Genomic DNA, 20,745 nt, shown 5'->3' on the forward strand with positions numbered 1-20,745 from the left:
TGGCTCCATGTGAGATGCAGAGAAAGTGAACTGCTCATATCTGCATATGCATTTTCCACCATGAAGTATGGAGAACAAGTTGCCAAGACAACATTCCACAACAATCTGTTTTGGTCTTTGCCACGGAGTTTTTGTTTGTGTCCACAACTTTGATTTGTACTATCTAGACGTTTTACACTATATATTACTGCAGAGTAGTATTCCTACCAAGCATGCTGGTGTTCTCCTTACCTTACCACATCCACAGCCCCTGCTCGAACCTTAGGGTCACTCCCCATTATTGAGACGCTGGCAGCAAATGACCCGTCAATGCTGAATACAACAAACTCTGTTCCTCGTGGTACAATAGTAAGATAGCTGTCTGCAAATGTGTGGTCGCCCCTATTAGAGAAACAGCGACTGGTAAATATGATGAAATTCATACATGTATGCGTCTCTCCTTGTGAAATAACTACAACTCAGCATACCTGACCACCATTTTGACAGGATATACCCCGATACCCAGCCTCTTGCTCTCTGGAATTACATAAGAGACACGTCCACTGTTGTTAGTGAGCTCCGTGTCAAAGTACACCCACTCTCCAGAGGGAGGCTGGGTCATGATGTGAATGTCAATCTGCAAGAAAAAGAAAAAAAACAAAAACAAAACATGGCTTGAATACAAACCATCTCTTTTTTGTTGTTGTTCCTAACAGCATGTCAGTCATTACCTTTTCTCCAGTTAATGTGACCATGTCCAGAGGACCATACATGAAACGTCCCGTCAGTGTCTGCACTCCATCCTCTGTGAACACGGCGTCATTCACGCGATGATTAGCTGTCACATTCTGAGAAGCAACCAAAACAGGAAATCAGTTTCTTTTTTTTTTTCTTTTTTTTTTTCAAATCTCTTTATTTGGTTTTCCAGTGTTCTTTATCATAAAGGCAACTAAGATTCAAATATAAATGATTACATATATACAACAGAAATTAAACAAAATCAAAACAAAACAAAACAAAACAAAAAAAAGGCGGAAATCAGTTTCAATTCTCTAAAGTCTCTCTTGAGACTTCTCTTACTGTTTTTGCTGCCAAAATGAGATGACGAGAACTTGACTGAAATGTTAATCAGCTCATTAGAGGTGCTTTTTTCCTAAATTGTTTGTCCTGTGAAATGCCTCTTTGGCACCTTTGGGACTACTGTATCGTCTTCAAGGACTTTTTGGAGACCTTTTTTTCCAGAATAACTGAAATCCTCTACTTATGTCTTGCTGCTTATATCTTATGCAGGGCTATGGGCTATTCTATTCTATTCTATTCTATTCTATTCTATTAAATGTTTAGAGAGGAAATATTTTCTTGGTAGATATGCTAGTAACTAACAGATATCTGAAGTATGAAAATCAAAAAACGTGCTTAATCTTTAACAATAACTTATACACAGCCTTGTCAAAAGAAAGCAATGATAATCTAATATTTAGTTGGAACAAATTTAGCTTGGCATTATTTCAAATGTTTTATGCTTAGCATGTAAGTGGGGTTAAGTTAATCGGGTAGGTTAATTAAAGTTGGATGTGAACTAGATGTGAACGTGAACAGTATGACAATGGCTGCCTGTCTCTCAGTGTCGGCCCTGTGACAGGCCGGCGATCTGTTCTGGGGGTTTCCTGGCTCTCGCCTTATGGTAGCTAGGATAGGCTCCCCCCATGACCCTTAATTGGACAAGCAGAAGAAAATGGATAAATTGATGGCTCTAGTATGTGTGGCATGACATTTTCTGATGATAAATTAGTCTTTTAGGGAACGATGTTGAGGTCTCCAAAGTTTGGATCATTAGAAATTCAGATTTTCTTTGTAAATTTGCCTTTCAGGTAAATAAAACATCCATTTTTCTCCCTTTGTGTCATTTTTTGCTGCTGCTGAAATACTTCTAAAGCCAAACCTATGCCCTCCGAAAATATAACAGAGATACTTTAAGTCAAAAATCTCTCTTTTGTATCCACATCTTAAAAGTTCAGCATTGCCTCTGTCAGGTGGAGATACCATAAAGACCTCTTACCCGAATTTTAACATGAGTCCTCTTTCGAAGCCACTTCTCCCGAGGTTTTGAAGGAGTAAATTCAGACACTTCTTTACCATCCAGCTCCAAAACACCAGAATTCTCATGTCTCATTACCTGCAACAGGAAATGAAATTAACATTAATCACATATATTCTGTTCTCTTTAATGTTTATGGGGGAAAAAAGAAATGTAGAAAGCATGGTGAACCTATTGTACCAAATTTTCTGTAAAGGAATGGAGTCTTATATTTAATTTTAAAAAAGCAATGACTGAGATTATCATCCCTGGAACTATGCAACTTAAAACACTTTAGTGATTACAAATCAAAGAAATAAAATCAATTGAAAGAGAACCTGTCTGAGTATAAATGAGACAACGTCCGTCGATTCCCAGTAGGAGGCATGGAAAAGATGAGGCAGAGCCACGGTTGGAAAGGCTGTCAGGGCATCAGGACAGTAAAGAGCATAGTCCATCCTCTTACTGCCCCACCACCGAGAGGCAACTACAGCAGTGAGGGGAAAAACAGACAGTCAGAACGTCCACTGTGCTGATTTTAGTTAGTGTTTTTCACTGAAGGTTTGACTAAGAGGCACTAGGGCTAGGTTAAAACTGGACAGTGGTGAGTAGTAGAAAGGTTTGAAGTGCACACTGTTCCCTCTCTTTTTTTCTTGTAATGCAGTGGTTCCCAACCTTTTTGACTGATATATCCCCAAAGCCCTCAAATATCCCTCCACCGATACCACAGTGTGTTCCAAACATGATCCCAATGAATGCTATTTTAAACTCTACGATATTTTAAAAGACACGTGTGATTAACTGTAGTGAAGCAATTCGTCCATTCTTTGTGTTGCAAAAGTAAAAAAATGTTTGTTGTTACTGTTGTTACTGTTTAGGGCGATCGCGGCTCAAGAGTTGGCAGTTCGTCTTGTAATCTGAAGGTTGCCGGTTTGAGACCCGGCTCAGACAGTCTCGGTCGTTGTGTCCTTGGGCAAGACACTTCACCCACCTACTGGTGATGGCCAGAGGGGCCGATGGCGCGATATGGCAGCCTCGCTTCTGCCAGTCTGCCCCAGGGCAGCTGTGGCTACAACTGTAGCTTGCCTCCACCAGTGTATGAGAGTGAATGAATAGTGGAATTGTAAAGCGCTTTGAGGGTCTCGAAAAGCGCTATATGAATGCAGTCCATTATTATCCACGACTTGTATTTGTCCACTGTTTTATCTATGAACTGTTAATATCCCTAAACTGCAATATATGACTTGGATACAGCAATTTATTTGATATGATGAATTTAGTTAGCGCTTATAGAAATAAATTAGTACACATCAATTTTTACTACTATTTGGGCTGTTTTATTTTCCCACATAAATGGGATCTCTTACGCTCATTTTTATCTCCACAGATTTATTTGTAGCCACTACTAGTGTATCCATGATTCATAATGCTAAAGCATCTGAATTTACTTAAACAAAGTGTTTAATTTCCTTCACGCTTTGTTTGAGATAACTTTCTTTTGACTGGCTGCATCTCGCAACCAGAAGGTGTGATCAACAGGTGGGTGGGGCTTCTGCGTGCCTGAGATGATCACATTAGCAATATCTGCTCTCAGTGATGTCATATAGATGTAGCAGCAAGGGGAAAGTCTTTAGAGCAATCTGAAGCTTTAGGCTCACAGGGATCACTTACACATATAGTACACTGACCTTCTTATTTAAAACTTAGACCATATTTAATATCAAAATCCATCGTGTCATAAAACATCAGTATATATTTTTTGAGATTTTTCTGCCAACACCAAAAGTAGCTACTGAGGTACAAGTAAGCCTGATTGGGAATCACCACCAGGACAAGAAAACAGTGGTTCTCAAGGAATTAAGTTCAGAAAGGCTCACAAGAAGGATTATGGACCTCCAGTGTAATTACTGTAACTACTTGGGAGTACTATCTGAGAGAAAGGAAGAAGCCAGAGGAGGAAGGAAAGAACACAGGGAATGAATACAGATTGTAGCATCCTTCCCTCAAGGTCCTCTTACTACAGCTCCCAGGGTACCTTTCTCTATGTTCTTCAGCACCCTGGGCGACGGGGGTGCCGAGCTGATGTCAGTGATGTCAGACGTAACATCAGTGAGGTCAGAGGTCATGTCAGAAGTCATGTCAGAGCTAACGTCCGAGCTGTGCTCGGACTCCACACCGTTGGATCTCGGAAAAACCTGACGAATTTTCTTGCGCAACTGAGGCGGTGTGCTCCGAGAGGCAAATCTATGGTAGGGTAGATGCAGCTGTGACAGCAGACTGGGCCTTTTAGTGTGGCTCACTTCACATTTGCTTGCTAAGAGGATGTTTGGAGGGAGGAAATGAGAATGTCAACATGTAAACTTCCAGCTTCTGGACCAAAAATTAGGTCAGAGACACAATGTCAGAGGTCAGCTTACTCGTAGCGATGTTGGAGGCGGTGTAAGAGTCAGCTAAGCCTGACACCTGGCTGGCTATGCTGGCCTCACTGGCTCTACGGGTGCAGCGAAGGTGAGGAATCCCTGGTGATGTTGATGATGGATGCTGACCATCAACAAGAGTATGGGAGTGAAGGGTATCCACTGCGAATAAAGAGGAGTTATAGTCATATTCTTTATTCACATATGATCAATTATTTCTATGATTATGAATAATTCAAACACCAATATAAAATAATGATATTTTTAATCACTCATGCAAGGAGAAACAAGTTGTAAATACAACATGTTACCTTTTGAGTTTTAACCATTTGATAAATTTAAGTCTCACGTTCACTCTTTTAACTCTGTTTTTGGTTTCCTCCAGATATCTTCCTGCTTAGCTACTGCATGTTCCACTATTTTTACCCAATAGTCAAAGAACTCTGTTTGCTATTTGCTGCTGAGCAGTTAGTGTAAAATCGCTTTTTAGTGCTTAATTTGTCTGAGAAGAGACAGGAGTCTGAAGTGGCAGAAAAATTAGAGTCATTAGAGTGAACCAAAATGATAAAACTGCAACCAGCTCGCTAATCAAATAATAGAACCTCAAAATGAATTCAGTGGGTAAATACAGGTTTACCCGCAGCAGATGGCTGTTTGGTTCTAGTTTGGTTCTGTTGGATATTTCTTCCTGTTAAAATGGACTTTTTTTTCTCCCCACTGTCAATAGGTGCTTACTCATAAAAGGTTGTATGATTGTTGGGGTTTTCTCAATATTATTTTAGGGGTTTACCTTACTCTGCAACTTCCCTGTTGGCAAAACAGGTGTTTTGAACCCCACAAACAAAAAAAGCAACTGAGCCATAACTAATGTTAGGGAAATCTGTTGATGTTTATGAAAGAGCCATAAACATCAACAGATGAACCAGCCAATATACTGGAATATTGTATTTTTTCCATCTGTATCAGTAATGGTCTTAAAAAAATCCTATATTGTTAGAAGCTCTAGTTTTAACCAAATCCAGACCACATTAGAAAAATAATAATAACAGGATAAAGGAGATAAAGAGAACAAATACACACTCTCTGTGTTGCTCTGGGAGGTCTGCCAGTTGAGGACAGGCACAGGGATGCAGGTCTCACTGACAGTGCTTTCCTGGTTCCGATGTGATGCTGTACTGCCAGACTCTATCAGAAGCTGGGGGTTACTTTGCACAGTTTCAACTAAGCCAGACAAGGGGTAAAAAAAAGTCAACAACTTGTATTACATAAAGTTCTGCAGCAAAATGTCTCAGGAAGTGTGCCTTTCTTTTTTGTCTGTGTTTGTGTGTGTGTCAACTCACCCAAGAGAGCCGAATGTCCATCACCCAGAGGAAAGCGCTGATAGCGGGAGACGCTACAGGGAGGCAGCAGGTAGAACCTCTTGTCTAGGAGAGGCTCAAGACGAGAGGCGGAGGGGTCAGCTGGATGAAACATGTTGTAAACCTGCTGGCAGGCTGGACGCAGCGCCGACACTAGAGCAGGAAACACAGCAAGAAGTTTTAAATAAACAGACTGGTGTGACTAGTAACACGGGACACTGTGTATACAAACTATAACTTTAGATAGTAGGCTGGAAAATACATTACAGTTTTACTGAGTTACATTGATGCAGTTCTCACATCATCTATGTAATTCTCTCCACTCCTTTTGGAGATCATTTATCTGAATTTCATTAGTGGGACCACACCTTGAAGCACACCCTTTCTCAAAAATGAGAAGCTGTTTGTTCTTGTTTTTGTGCCTTACCCTGTCTCCTTTTTTTCAATTAATTCATTTCTCATTAGTACATTGAGATCTTTCCAGTCTGGGATTCGCCACCAGTCCCCTCTGAGGCCCTGAGGCCTTCCCCAAACCACAGCCTCAATTCATGCTCGAGTCATCTGCCATTATCTACTATCTACTGCTGTAAAACCTAAATGAGGATGTGGTCCCGGCTAGTGAAATGCAGTTCTTAACTGTGTAACACACTTCCCCACTAACTTGAGAATTTGTTATTGTATTTGCACACACTGCTATTGTTTCTACCCATTAGCACCACACACATTTTGTTATTGTCTTGAAGCACTTCTCGTCTGAATCTCATAACTAATCAAAACATTTTCCGTAACACTGCCCGGTATTGCATTATTGTTTTTAATGAAATCCCTTCAGACTTCTTTCAAAGTCTGTATGAAAGACTAAGGCCAGTCACACACTGTCAGTGGAAGAACAGTTTTCCTCGATCGTTTTGGTGCAATTCTCCCATCAGAAAAGTCACTGTCACTACTAAATTTGGATGAGCAGCTGACAAATCTGCAACAACTCTGCTCTGAAACTTGTACTAACAAGGTGTACTTAATAAAGTGCTCAGTGAGTTTGTACAGTATGTATAGTATACACATGTGTGTAATTGGCAGTGCCATGACATTCACCTGTAACACAAGATTGTGAGTATTTATTTCCAATTGTTTCAACTAAACTTCTTCTGACAACGTGTTACTATTTGCTTTTACCCAAAGGACAATTTCACTGCTAACACCGAGAGTGTGTGAGTGGATTTGCTCTTTCATACATGTTTGAAAAAAGTTCAAAGTAGCTTGATTGAAAACACTAATGCCGTGCTGGACAGTATTCAAGAAAGTGACAGATGTAGAGTTCTGACTAAGAATTATATAGGTTCGATCACTGGCTTCTCACGGTCCTTGAGCTCTCTAATGCATCCATCACAATATGAATGTGTGTTTATGTTAGATAGAAAGCACATATACAGAAAAAAGTGCATGTGTGTATGAGGCAAGTTTTTGGTGCTCAGGTAGAGTAGAAGCACTATATAAGAACCAGTCCATTTAGTACTAAATTATAAGTAGAAACAATAGCTGATGTGAGAATTGCACCAAAGTGATTGATAAAAACTGTAATAGGACTGTCGTCTTTATATAAAGCTTGACAACTACTTTGCTGATGTAAACTTCCCACTGGTCTTGGTCTGACTACACCATAGACTCTCTAGTGTTTGTCACAGTGTCTACAAACAACAGCAATAAAAAACTATGCCCATATGAAAAATAAAATAAAATGTGTATAACCACTTAGAATTCCAAACAATCAATGTTTATATCCCATCATAATCACTTTGTTTTACACTTAAACTACTGTAGTATGTCCTGTTTGAAATCATACCTTTATCCATATGAATCTTTGATTCATTAAGCTACTAGGTGGTATAAGCTTTGTTTATATTTAATCCTATGTCTTATGCCCTAATTTGATGTGTGATTGTACTGTCATATTTCAAGAGTAGGGAGGATACTGTATTTTTGTGGCATGTTATTTAGGTGATAGATAAGAATATCCTCACCAGTGGTAATTCCAGGACATTTTCAAGGCAAGCAGCACAAAAATATTTGACTCTTTATGTATTTTATCAGTATAAGAGACCGATAAAACTGCATCTACCAACAACTTATTTTCCTAATATTGAACGTTTTAAAGTTATTCCGATATTACTTTGGAAAACCATGAGAAATAAATGGCTGTGTAAACAAAGAAATGAAACTAAACATCCGACAGCAACTGTAATGATTTCCTTTTTTCTTTTTTTTTTAAAGTCCACATGTTAAGCCAACAGCTGCAGGTCAGTAATCTGTTTCTTTAAAACCTCAAAGGACACAGTGCAGTCAGACTTGTGGCTGTGTAAGCACTTCTATCACATATTTCTCTTTTTCAGCCTTTGAGATCAAAAGCATGACTTCTAACCTCTGACACCTGCCTCCCAGCTGCTGGAGACATGCATTTCACACAGGAAGAAACACAAAGTGCTACAAATAACCACTTCCTGCTTTGACCTGTGACGAACATCAAATTAGACCAACGGCAAAATAAATGATAGGAGCATAAAAAGGGAGAAAATCCTTCCCCACCATCCAGAGTGGGCACCACAGTCTTCCTCAGTGCAAGCACGAGCCCGAGTGGAGAGCCGAACAGGAAGAAGTCAGTCACTTCAAATTCGAACTTCCCCAGAGATCCTCCCTCCAACATGGTGCTGTTGCTGGAACGCCGGGATCCAGCCTCTCTGTGGAGAACGCTGGCGTGAAGGCTGCCCAGAAAGAAACAAAATATAACACATTAGAAGAAATCTTTGAAGGATTTGTGGCATTTGTTTTAAGTTCTGTGTCTCACCTAGTGAGGAAGGCTTGGTGGTGTTTGATGGTGTCCAGCTCGTACGTGGAGGAGTCGCTGCGTTTGCGTGGAAGCTGCTTCTTGGGGTCGTCAGGCCCAGAGCAGTGAGGGATGTCAATGTTGCTGCGGCTGAGATGGCGGCTTCCTTCGAGGGATGGCGAGGAAGAAGAGACACTGTTTATGACGATACCAGGAGAAAGAAGTTCTGTGTCCTGAGAGAGAGGGATGAAAGAGGATACTGTCAAATGTGTGATTGAAATTATTCCCACAAGTCTTTAGTTTTCTTGGAATGACTTAGGTGTTTGTAATAGCCTTATAGTTTTATGGATAGCACTCTCAAACTGTAGGTTAGTTTGTCAGGACTATACTCACTATAATTTGGCAACTATCAGGTGAATGGTAATAAAAATTTGCACCAACATTCATAGTCTTGAGATGCCTCAGAAAAAGAAATATCCAGAGTCTTTGTCTAGCATAAATGAGACCAGCAGAAAAACATGTTACCATAGTGAGCTGCACCTGCAATGTGAAGCCCATTTATTTTTAAATTGCTGATTGTTTATGTTTTAAAAAATTAAGGATGGTTTAGCTTTTACAGTTACAAGATCATTGCACTTGAAAGACAACTACAAGATTTTGCTTTAACTTCACCTGTACGGATATCAAAAATTGCCTCAGTACCCTTTAAATGTGACATAAGATCTGTGATAACTCTTTACCTTTTCTTCATGCAAGGCTGAAATTGTATGAATTGTAATTTTAACTGGGTTTATGACCAGAACATGCACCTCCAAAACTGATGTCATACATCACTGCATTACTTCCACTTTGTATGTATTACCTACTAATAGATGTAATACATTAGAATATGCTAAACTAGGCTGCTCTAGTTTACCATTCAGTTCCAGGCACCGCTGTGCCACACTGTGTATTGTCTTGCCATGCAGACCCACTAGCATGGCTTCAGAGTCTTGTTACATCTAATGTACACATTTTCTTCATATATTTCCCCCCAAGGGTCACATTTAGCACACTGTACTGCATTTGACAACATATCGCTTACAGTAAAAACAGAATAAGTCACACCATTGCGCACTCATGGACATACACAAATGAAAATTGTCAGACAAGTTCATATAAAGCAAGGATGGAGTTGAATGCAAGAATGCAATGCATTGAACATGTTGGCTAGTTTTCCACGTATTTTAGCATAGCTAAACACAGTTTCTGGTATCAACAATGGACTGTATATAAAAGATGGATGTAGCCACTGTTACATTACATTGTCTTTAGCTAAGCATTTTAGCCATCGGCATCTGAGCTACTGAACCTAAAAATAACTAAGAAGGAGTGAAGCTGACCGATAAACCGAGAGACACTGAACAGTCCTTCTTGACACCAGTGGGGACCATAATGTACATCGGCAGTTTTTGTTTTTTTTAAGACTTTTTAAGACTTCAGCATTAGTTTCCTTTTTTAGACCCAGAAGCTACATCCATCTTTTATATACGGTCTACGGTATCAACAGCTTGGTATGTCATCAGAGAATTTAAGTTGATACCTGGACACTAATGGCACTGCCCCGTCTGCTGCTGTTTTGGCTTTCTGATACCGTCACAGAACTGCTGCACAGCGCATCAAAGCCCAGAATACCCCCAACACAGTCCCCAATAACACACACCTGTATTATAAAGCAAAGCACAAAAACATGAGTATGCACACTAAATCAGCGTTATCTGTACAAGCAGTGCCAATCCAAAAAAACAGAAACCCAACCTGGCCATTAAAAGAAGCTCCTTCCAAAGATCTGATGAAGTCGCTGTACACCTGATTGGCTCGTAAGATGACGGTTGCCACGGCATCTTGGTACTGTGGTGCAGAAGTAGCCAGAAGAGGAAGCGCAGCCAGCGGAATGTGGTCCTGACTGCTGGATAGACAGCTCTCATCGTAGCTGTAGGGGCTAAGACTGCAGAGCAGAGAGAAGTGGCTTTATGTCTATAATCAGCTTGCACGTGTATGACAGCATGTTATTAAAATGCTGCTTGCTCACTTGGACACAAGCGAGAATGCTTCGACACACACAGCAGGGCAGGGTACCATTCGAATGGCAATGCGGCCCAGTGCTGAAGGGTAATGGACCCTCATCACAGCCTCAAAAGCTCCACTTAGCGTGTTTACATCTCCCTGTTTGCTGTTCTGTTCTCCTTCAAGAAAAGCAAAGGCTCATTATTAATCATTGCCATGAAACACAATCATAAGGCCTTGCACATTTGTTTGAAAATTAAAAGACTTACTGTACTGCATAAATGAACATCTCCTATACCGATTGTGTTACTGGTGGGGGCTCGCTCATTTAAATAAATATACATATAACATATATAACACTTTCCTAGTCTTAGCTAATCATAACTAGCCACTATAATTTTGTTTTAATTCACTTTTCACATGTTGTTTGTTTTAACTATTTGACCTAGCTAAAAACGAACTGCTTTTCATTAGTTAGTTGTTTTTGTTTTCTTTAAAATTACATATTTTATAGTGTAAAATTATTTCCTGTAAATATCCTGGTAGATAATTGTTGTTATTTTTTCTATGACTGTATGAAATGTATCTAGCCATTAATGTCTTTGTGCTTAGATTATTTCATTTGAAAACTTTATAAGGCTTTAAGAGATCCTATCACCTGGTATTTAGTATGAAAAAAAAATCATTTTTCAATCTTTTCTATCCTTGATCAAATTTAATAATGGTTGAATTTTTTTGATAATAAATTAATTTCCTTTTTTCTTCTAATTATTATTATATTGATGTAAATGATATTTTTATCACAGAAAAATGAAAACTTAACTATGCTAATTTTAGCTTTAAGAATGTATTCTTATTATTTTCACTCTTGTACTAAACAATCAGTTAATCCAAAAATAGTCTATAATGTAATCTATAATGAACTTAGTAGTTAGTTGGATTGTGGGAAGAATTTTGAAGGTTTGACTGTACCAGAGCCAGTGTCCAGTATGTTGCCTCCATGCAGGACCAAAATGAGGACATGAATTTTGGAAGGCTGTACACACTGCTGAGATGAACAATCCTGCAGGTAAGAGAAACAGGAAAAAAGCAGGAAAATAAAGGTGGGCTGATAGGGATAGAGGCAAAAGGGAGTAAAGGAAAACACTGCAAGCAGTACTTAAAAGGACTTAAATGAGCTATGAGTTCAAAATAATCAAATAAAGTCTAAACACTTTGCACTAGAGAAGACCAGTGGTGAGCTAGCTACATTTACATTTCATTTTGAAGAGAAAAAAGAAACCCTAACCAGGTTTTCCCCTTTTAAGGACACAACACTGGACAAGAGGAGGAAAAATCTTAAATGTCACTCCTGAAGTTAAATTCTAGGGTCAAGTTTTATTTTGGATTCTAGTTTCACTTCACTGGCGTTATAATGTAGAAGGAACAGTACCATCTACAAGCCCTTTAATTATAGGTGTCGGTGTAAGAAAGACAGGAATTAAATGCAAGAACACTGAAAAAAATGGCACCTCTATCTGTGTCTCCACATTGACGGCATACTCCCCGACTGACTCCTGGTACAAGGTTTCTGTGAAAACAAATTATGGACTTCATCACTGATGACAGAAGAGATGGCCTAAACTATAAATTCTGAGTCCTGTAGTCCTCAGGATACACTGGGCTTCATTTACAAACAGAGTAAACTGTGGCACTGTTCACTCTGCGGGGTGAGAAAAATGAGAAAAATAAATACATAAAACATGATGGCAATGGTCGAGGGATTCAAAATGTTTGTAGCCCACCAACCAGTGGGTGATGTCATGGTCCATCTTCGATATACAGTCTGAGTTCACAAAAAGTGCATAGACATAAATCTTAAACTGTGTGTGTCCATAAGCTTTCCGTTTGGATGTTTGCCCAGTAATTGCCGTCAGTCTGATGTAACTGCTGTCATGCTGGTCACGTAGGCCTTGTCTTCCTTCTTTTTTCTGGTCTTTTTTTCTTTTTCTTCCTTCTTTTTTTCCTAGTTTTCTTGGCATGGATTTAAATGTCAAACCTTTCTTACTCTTAAGTGACCCACAGTCCCTATCTCAGGGGGAAAACATCCAACTCCTGGTTATTACAGCCCCTTTGTCACTTCACAGGAAACACTTCTGTGCCTCATCCACATGGAACACTAATGTTTCAGTTCTTCACTTTTGAAATCTTTTTGATTTGTGCTTTAGTAGGCATGCTTCTCATTGAGAATAACACCTTTCAATACAAGATAATTTTCCTTAATGCACACAAGATGATAAGAACAAAATTGGTAGGTGCATCTCTTTCAGGACTTTATGTATATCAGTAAATGAAGCCCAGTGTTTTCTTGTTTTGTTTTGGTACACAAAAGCATAAGATTAAGAGTGAGGCAGTCACTTACCTTGTCCTTCATCCACTTCTATTGTTTCTATTTTGTCCATCAGATCATTTGAGCTCCACTTGGTGATTTCCTTGGAAAACATGTCTTCATTATCAGAAAAGTCCTCTGCAAGATACACAGAGGGATTTTAATATAATGGAGACACTTCACTGATCTGATCAAAGCAGTCAGCCTCATAACACAGATTAAATAACCTAAATTACATCAAAGGTGACTCCTGTTTATGCACTCTTTGAAAAATCAGTCTGTCTATTATGGTTCTCTAAAGGCTGGTTCCCCTGAAACCTCAAACCTCCTCAAAGTCTCCAGAGGTCTTTTTTAAAGATGTGCTTGCAAAGTCCTCTTTCAAAGGTCATTGTTATTCCATCACACCCAGTACTGAGAAAAATGTAGGCACTTTTGTTTGCATTCACATTCACTAGGCAGGACCTTCAGACAGGCATGTGAAGGTTTCTGAATTTACCCCCTAACCCTCCAGGTTTATGGGTACGGTTAGGGATGGAATTGATTTTAGCAACATGGTAAATACACAAGTTTTTCCAGAAACTAGAAGGCGATCGATCTAATGAAGTCTAACACATTCATTTGAGAATTACAATTTTTCTCATAAAAAATGTGTTTGGATACTCCAGAAACACAAAAACAGGTGTACCTAATAAAGTGACCGTGTATATGGCATTAGTGCGCAGTAACAAGCTGTTGGCACAAATTATTATACCTTTTTCTCAGAAATCACACATTGCTAATAAATTCATTCTAAAAACTAATATAATAAGCAAGTTAAGACATTTAAAAATTAATTTGTGAGACTCTGTCTGGCAGAATAATTTCTCTGGCTTCAACTTTAATAACATTCATTAATTAACATTTCAGCATTCATTCTTAAGGATAAATACCCACAGGGATAAACGAGAACATTAAAAGAAGCAAGCAGGATTAACAACCTTGAGTTTCTCCATTGTTAATATTTATCATCCCAAAGACACACAGATATGAAAACACATCAATTCATCTTTCAAGATAATGTCCAAATACTAAATTGAATCTGTGGGAACTGCTGAAATGCAAAAATCTTTCTTGTGCATGGGTACAATACTGAATAAATTCATTGGCTCGTGAGCTGTTTATAATGTGTTTTATTCTGCTGATCTTTACCATGAGCATCAAAGAACTCATCATCTGTGCTGTCCTCAGAGTCCCGGGCAATGCTCTGCATCCTCCACTCTGAAATGCTCTGATGAGATGGACTTCCTGTACAAACAAAGATTAACATTGGTGTATTACAGCGTTACCTAAAATTATGGCATGACCAATATTTTAAATAAGTACTTGCACTCATGTCAACAGTCACACTGTAATTCAAGGTATATCAATACAAATATTGTACCACAGACTGTGGTAAAAGCCAGTGAAACACACAAAAATCAGAAGGACATCCTCACCTCCTCGCTTTGATGACCTATTGGAGGATCTAGAGGATGTTGACCATTGTTTTGTGAGCTCCCCTCTTGTCTCAAGTGAATCTCCAAGCTTCCCTCCTGCTCCTTCTGCCTCTGCAGTCGAGCCCACTGTCTCTGCTCCCTGCTCCTGCTCTTGGCTAATGAAGGAGTTGTTGGCTTCTGTTCCCCCTCCATCATTCAGGCTGTATTGGGCCATCTTCTTTGCTAAGGCCAGCTGGGTCTCCAGCTCCAGCTGCCTGATGTCCTCGATAGTCAGGCCATACCACTCGTCCTGCCAGCACCACGCCTGTCGGTGGGCTCGAACCATGACTTTACGAAGGCCTGCAGGAACAGCAACCAAAATTTAGCGCTAATGAATTATTTTAAGGGCTCAAATCTACAAAAGTGGATTAGCTTAATATCCGTATCATTATAAATCCAATTTACTTTCTTCAGGTATTTACGATTCTCTGTCAGCTATTTGTTATAGGTTTGTGTTGTGTCTTCATCTTGATTTAGTTGATTTTTTTTTTTACTGCTTTTTTGAAATATAAGTGATCTTTACTCTTTTTTTTGGAAAGAGAGCAGTGATGGAGAACAAGAACAGTTAGGTGATGACTTTATAATTAACCAGTCAGTTGAAACTCACCATAAAGTGTTTTATCGCCACTCATATCATTATGACAGTCACGTTTTTCAATTTATACATGTGCATAAATTTAAAAACTCAACAGCCATATCTTTTTAAACTGTGCCTAACAGTTGTTTGAGTTGCATAATATGCTTAACTTTCTTCATCCTTATTTTGAGTGTGTATACATGGAGTTAAATTGCTTTTGACAGACCAATCCTGGCCTCTGGTTTTTTTTCAGTTTTCATTTATATAAACAGAAGTCAGGATTGGTGTGTCAAAAGCAATTTAACTCCATGTATACACACTCAGAATAAGGATGAAAAAAGTTGAGCATATTATGCAACTCAAACACCTGTTAGGCACAGTTTAAAAAGGCCATGTGTCTTGGAGCTGGTGTGTGATAGTATTCATGAATCAGGGGAGATGCAGATGAAGACCCTGTGAATATTTTAGGGCAGAAGCCCAGTAAACAAGTGCAGATAACATTAGCATAAACATAACGTTCAGTGAAAGGCTGAAACGGGAGAGTCACAGAGGAAAATCACATTTTGTGATTGAAGATGTGTTGATTGGACCACTGAGTGAGAATATCATGAAGATAGAGCAGCCGCTGCTTCGCTAGTCTGGAAGTAAAATGCTGTGAGGCAGCATCCTGAGGGCCGTGAAAGTGTATAAACAGTCTTAGATCACAGCAATAAAACAGAAACACACCAACACAGGCAGGAAATTAATCCAGCCTGCTCTGTTATCTCGAGAAGCCAGTAACCTCTCTCTGCTCCTGCCTCTCTGACACTTTCTACACCAGGTATCGTTTGCATTTTTATTAGTTTTTCTTCGACACTTCCTTCTATTTTAACTTGGTTCATTCACATATATGCTTTTACTATTTCTTTTCCATATGGGAAGTGTTTGTTGTTTTGCTCTCTCTCTCTCTTGCCTGTCTGCCTGGGCGGGGCTCAGATTGGGCTCCCGCCCTTGGCCTACGCACCTGCAGCTGATCACCGGTGATTTGCAGTTGATCTCTGGCTCTTCTTAAGGCAGGGGCTCTGAGCTACTTGTCGCTGGAATATTGAGTAACTCTCGTTAGTATTGCCCGTCTCTATAGTGATTCTGTTGTTCCCGTGCTTGCCTTGGCTTAATCCTCATCTCTGTAAATAGGTTTATCTGGATCTGCCCTCATTCGTGACCCCTGGACCCCGTGCGTGAGAGTGGAGCTGCTTGTGTGGAGATTGTGTGGACAAGGAGTGGAGCGAGTATGAAGGCGTGTGTTTCCCTAACCTGTTGACCCCCGGGACCCTGGTGTTTCCCCCCCTTCACGTATATATAGCGCACCAGTGTGATTAATAAAGAACTGTTTGAAGCGTGCTTTCTCCGTCTGCGCCTGAGTCCATTCCACCGCCGTGACACAGACTACATTTTGTTTTTGACTTTCTGACTTGTGTTGTTGTGAGGCTTGTCTTTTGTGTCAGCTCTTCTGCGTCCTCCTCACGTGATTAGCTGCATACTGTGTATATCTAAGTGCCTGGTCTGTGTGTATTTCTGTTAGGTTGAAATTGTTAAATGTTGTCATTGTGTTACTTAAATTTGTAAATCGTGGTTCAAACTGTATGATTAAAGACATTTATTATAGGGACACATCCTATGTGAGGGTTCTGTTTTCTTATTTAGTAAACTTCCTGCCTTTATGACCCTTTTGGTGAGCAGGAGGTCACACAAACACAGACACACACACTCACATGCACATGAATACACATACACAGACGCACTTACATACACATACACACTCAATGCCTTAGGGTTTATGATGCACCATAGGCGGGTTTTACAATGGGTGTTTGTGTAAACTGTGTGTCACAGAAATAAAAGGCTGCTGTGGGGTGATGGTTCTTCAAAGTGGTCTGACACCGAGGGCAGAAGGGCTGCTCTGAGATCCTTCCCTTGCTATAGCATGTGAAAAACCGGTTAAGCTGTTCATCTTGCTTCGTTAACGGGAATAAGTCTCTAAACCAGCGGGCCTGTGGAAGCGCAGACCCAGCAATTTCCTTTTCCTCTATCAGATTACCTTAATAGGTGTGTGAAGTCTATGAGGTCTATACACAGCCCAACAGAGCTCGGCTTTCTTTGTGCTAGCTGGGTTAAAAGAAACCCTCAAAACTCTGTCAGAGATAATATGTCTCACAAGTAATTGGTGTATCACACCAGCGGTCATCACTTTCTTTCCTAAACCAGGCTTTTTGCTTCATATTCTGTGCATGCTCACATAAAAGGGACATTTCACGAGTCATATAACTCCTCTTCCACACAAAATGATCTCCTTTATCATGTCACCTGCCCCAGTCAGAGATGTTAATAAAGGAAAATAATCCAACGGTGACATAAAAAGACTATAAAAAACATAGCAGTAAAACGCTAAATTAACTCAAGTATAACTCAGGTTTATTATTTTAACATTGAGTAAATTTTTGATCCTGCTGTTTATTCTGAGAGCTGAATACTTTAAATGTCAAAGTTTACTGTCTCATTGTCATGGTCCTGGGCCATGTTGGCCCAGTGTTCTTAGTTTCCTTGTATGTTTGTATTTTATTCCATGCTTCCCCTGCCCATTATGTCTAAGTTCTCCCCGTGCTCTCTCTTCCCCCTGTGTGCCCTCTATGTATTTATGAGCCCTCGTCCCCTTTCGTGTTTATTCCATGTCTCCCCTGCCTGTTACGTTGGTGTTCTACTCGTGCTCTCTCTCCTCCTGTACTTCCTGTTTCACCTCTCCCGTCAGTGTTCAGTTCACCCCGCCCTGTCTCGTTATGATTATCAGTGTCACCTGTGTTCCCCGTGTGTTCCCACTTCCCTCGTTAACCCTCTGTGTATTTCTGTCTGCGTCTCCCTCTGTTCAGTGTGACGTCGTCCCTCATGCCGTGTGTGGATCTCCCTGTGTCTCTCTGTGAATTCTTAGTTTGTGGTTCCCAGTTTAGTTTAGTTTGTATATTTGTTCTGCCAGCGAATAAAGCTGAGTTTTGAGTTCATCCCCTCGTGCCTGTGAGTCCTGCATTTTGGGTCCTACTCCTGCCTGCCGCACGGCGATTCATGACAGTACGACGTCACCAGTAATGGACCCAGCAACTCACAACCCCTCCGCTGAGCTCCGGGAGGATTTGATCTATACGGTGGAGTACCACTGTCAGGAGTGGGAGGCGCTGCCAGGAGACGAACACCGGGAGGTCGTAGCCGCCCGTCTACAGCGGATGGTGTCCGGACTCCCGTGGCTGTTCGGCGCGCTGCACCCCCACATCCGGGACTTCCTTGTTTCCACCGTAGGCGTCCGCCCGGAGCTGCCTCTCCAGTGTGAGGGGTCGGAGGACGTTCAGCCCGGTCCGCTGGAGGATTCGCGGCCCGGCTCATCTCCTCCCCCCTCTCGGCGAAAACGGCGCTCACGCCGCCGCCGCCCTAACGTTTCTGAGCAAACTCCGGTGGTGAGTGACACTAACTGTTTCTTCCATGCCACTTCCAAGTCGGACCAACTCGGACAATATTCTGCTCTCCAACCTATATATTTAGAAACCGTTTGTGTGAATGCTCCTGTGTCCGCAACGGATCCCTTTGTGCTCGGTATTACTGACTCTGCTAAACCTGGATCTTCCTGTGCTGTGACTGTTTTAGAGACGGCTACTCCTAACATGGACAGCTTAAGGCCTACAGAGTTGCCAGGAGTGACTCGCCATGAATCTCTGTTAGCCGCCCGGCCCGAAGCTCAGTCGCCACCTCCACCACATTCAGCCTCGCTTCCCATAGCACAGTCACATCCACAGCCTGACTTCCTACAAACCTTATTTCAATCCCTAGCCCAGTCAATAGCTCAGTTGGTAGAGGAATCATCAGCCTTATCGACAGCTCCGTTAGCTCCCTCGCCGCCACCCTCAGTTCAGTTAGCTCCCTCGCAGCCACCCTCAGTTCAGTTAGCTCCCTCGCAGCCACCCTCAGTTCAGTTAGCTCCCTCGCAGCCACCCTCAGTTCAGTTAGCTCCCTCGCAGCCACCCTCAGTTCAGTTAGCTCCCTCGCAGCCACCCTCAGTTCAGTTAGCTCCCTCGCAGCCACCCTCAGTTCAGTTAGCTCCCTCGCAGCCACCCTCAGTTCAGTTAGCTCCCTCGCAGCCACCCTCAGTTCAGTTAGCTCCCACTTCAGCCACTCCTTCACCCGTTACACCTCCACTACAACCATCACTGCAGTCTCCAGTGTCCCCAGTGCAGTCTCCAGTGTCCCCAGTGCAGTCTCCAGTGTCCCCAGTGCAGTCTCCAGTGTCCCCAGTGCAGTCTCCAGTGTCCCCAGTGCAGTCTCCAGTGCAGTCTCCAGTGCAGTCTCCAGTGCAGTCTCCAGTGCAGTCTCCAGTGCAGTCTCCAGTGCAGTCTCCAGTGCAGTCTCCAGTGCAGTCTCCAGTGCAGTCTCCAGTGCAGTCTCCAGTGCAGTCTCCAGTGCAGTCTCCAGTGCAGTCTCCAGTGCAGTCTCCAGTGCAGTCTCCAGTGCAGTCTCCAGTGCAGTCTCCAGTGCAGTCTCCAGTGCAGTCTCCAGTGCAGTCTCCAGTGCAGTCTCCAGTGCAGTCTCCAGTGCAGTCTCCAGTGCAGTCTCCAGTGCAGTCCCCTTTAGCACAGTCACCCACTCAACCACCAGCACCACAACCATCACTACCTCTGGTTCATTCTCCTGTGAAGTCATCTACTCCTACTCCACTCTCACCACCACCGTTACTACAGACATCAGTTCAGTCCCCTGTGCAGTCGTTTACTCCTCCACCGTCAGCAGCTCAGGTCCCCGTGTGTCCAGCAGCTCAGGTCCCCGTGTGTCCAGCAGCTCAGGTCCCCGTGTGTCCAGCAGCTCAGGTCCCCGTGTGTCCAGCAGCTCAGGTCCCCGTGTGTCCAGCAGCTCAGGTCCCCGTGTGTCCAGCAGCTCAGGTCCCCGTGTGTCCAGCAGCTCAGGTCCCCGTGTGTCCAGCAGCTCAGGTCCCCGTGTGTCCAGCAGCTCAGGTCCCCGTGTGTCCAGCAGCTCAGGTCCCCGTGTGTCCAGCAGCTCAGGTCCCCGTGTGTCCAGCAGCTCAGGTCCCCGTGTGTCCAGCAGCTCAGGTCCCCGTGTGTCCAGCAGCTCAGGTCCCCGTGTGTCCAGCAGCTCAGGTCCCCGTGTGTCCAGCAGCTCAGGTCCCCGTGTGTCCAGCAGCTCAGGTCCCCGTGTGTCCAGCAGCTCAGGTCCCCGTGTGTCCAGCAGCTCAGGTCCCCGTGTGTCCAGCAGCTCAGCTCGCACCTGAACCATTGGCCCAGTCCCCGACAGCAATACGGTCTTCTGTTCGGCTTAACATTCAGCCAGGGGTCCCAAACCTCTCTGGCTCTACATCAGCTCCTGCTGGAAGCTCGGATGAGCTCATCCAGGACTCCGCGGCTCCCACGCCGCCATCTACCTCGTCCGCTGGGGGTTCCAGTGAGCCCGGCCAGCACCTCCTTGTCTCCGCTGGAGGGTCCGAGGGGCCCGTTCAGCCTCCTGTCTCCGCTGGAGGGTCCGAGGGGCCCGTTCAGCCTCCTGTCTCCGCTGGAGGGTCCGAG

At 42.4% G+C, this 20,745-nt stretch overlaps 1 protein-coding gene across 3 annotated transcripts in view; it reads right to left on the reverse strand.

Moving 5' to 3' along the window:
• The window catches only part of pitpnm2 (phosphatidylinositol transfer protein, membrane-associated 2), a 52,523-nt gene that overhangs the window by 8,254 nt on the left and 23,524 nt on the right, over positions 1–20,745 (reverse strand). For 2 of the 3 annotated variants that reach the window (XM_085280299.1, XM_085280298.1), the window contains exons 6-24: positions 14,539–14,877; positions 14,252–14,347; positions 13,097–13,201; positions 12,207–12,265; positions 11,668–11,758; positions 10,721–10,874; positions 10,447–10,636; positions 10,232–10,351; positions 8,671–8,882; positions 8,412–8,587; positions 5,814–5,984; positions 5,554–5,694; positions 4,474–4,635; positions 4,092–4,370; positions 2,395–2,543; positions 2,039–2,155; positions 711–827; positions 468–616; positions 232–381 (exon numbers count right to left, since the gene is read on the reverse strand). In XM_085280299.1, the coding sequence (XP_085136425.1) occupies positions 232–381; positions 468–616; positions 711–827; positions 2,039–2,155; positions 2,395–2,543; positions 4,092–4,370; positions 4,474–4,635; positions 5,554–5,694; positions 5,814–5,984; positions 8,412–8,587; positions 8,671–8,882; positions 10,232–10,351; positions 10,447–10,636; positions 10,721–10,874; positions 11,668–11,758; positions 12,207–12,265; positions 13,097–13,201; positions 14,252–14,347; positions 14,539–14,877 (2,977 nt within the window). The remainder of the gene's footprint in view (positions 1–231; positions 382–467; positions 617–710; positions 828–2,038; positions 2,156–2,394; positions 2,544–4,091; positions 4,371–4,473; positions 4,636–5,553; positions 5,695–5,813; positions 5,985–8,411; positions 8,588–8,670; positions 8,883–10,231; positions 10,352–10,446; positions 10,637–10,720; positions 10,875–11,667; positions 11,759–12,206; positions 12,266–13,096; positions 13,202–14,251; positions 14,348–14,538; positions 14,878–20,745) is intronic. The other variant, XM_085280300.1, reaches the window with a different exon arrangement.

This window comes from Mchenga conophoros, linkage group LG7 (genome assembly GCF_057382185.1).
Source record: "Mchenga conophoros isolate Kocher_MC1m ecotype Shallow Benthic linkage group LG7, M_conophoros_male_GT1.1, whole genome shotgun sequence".
Classification (NCBI taxonomy): domain Eukaryota; kingdom Metazoa; phylum Chordata; class Actinopteri; order Cichliformes; family Cichlidae; genus Mchenga; species Mchenga conophoros.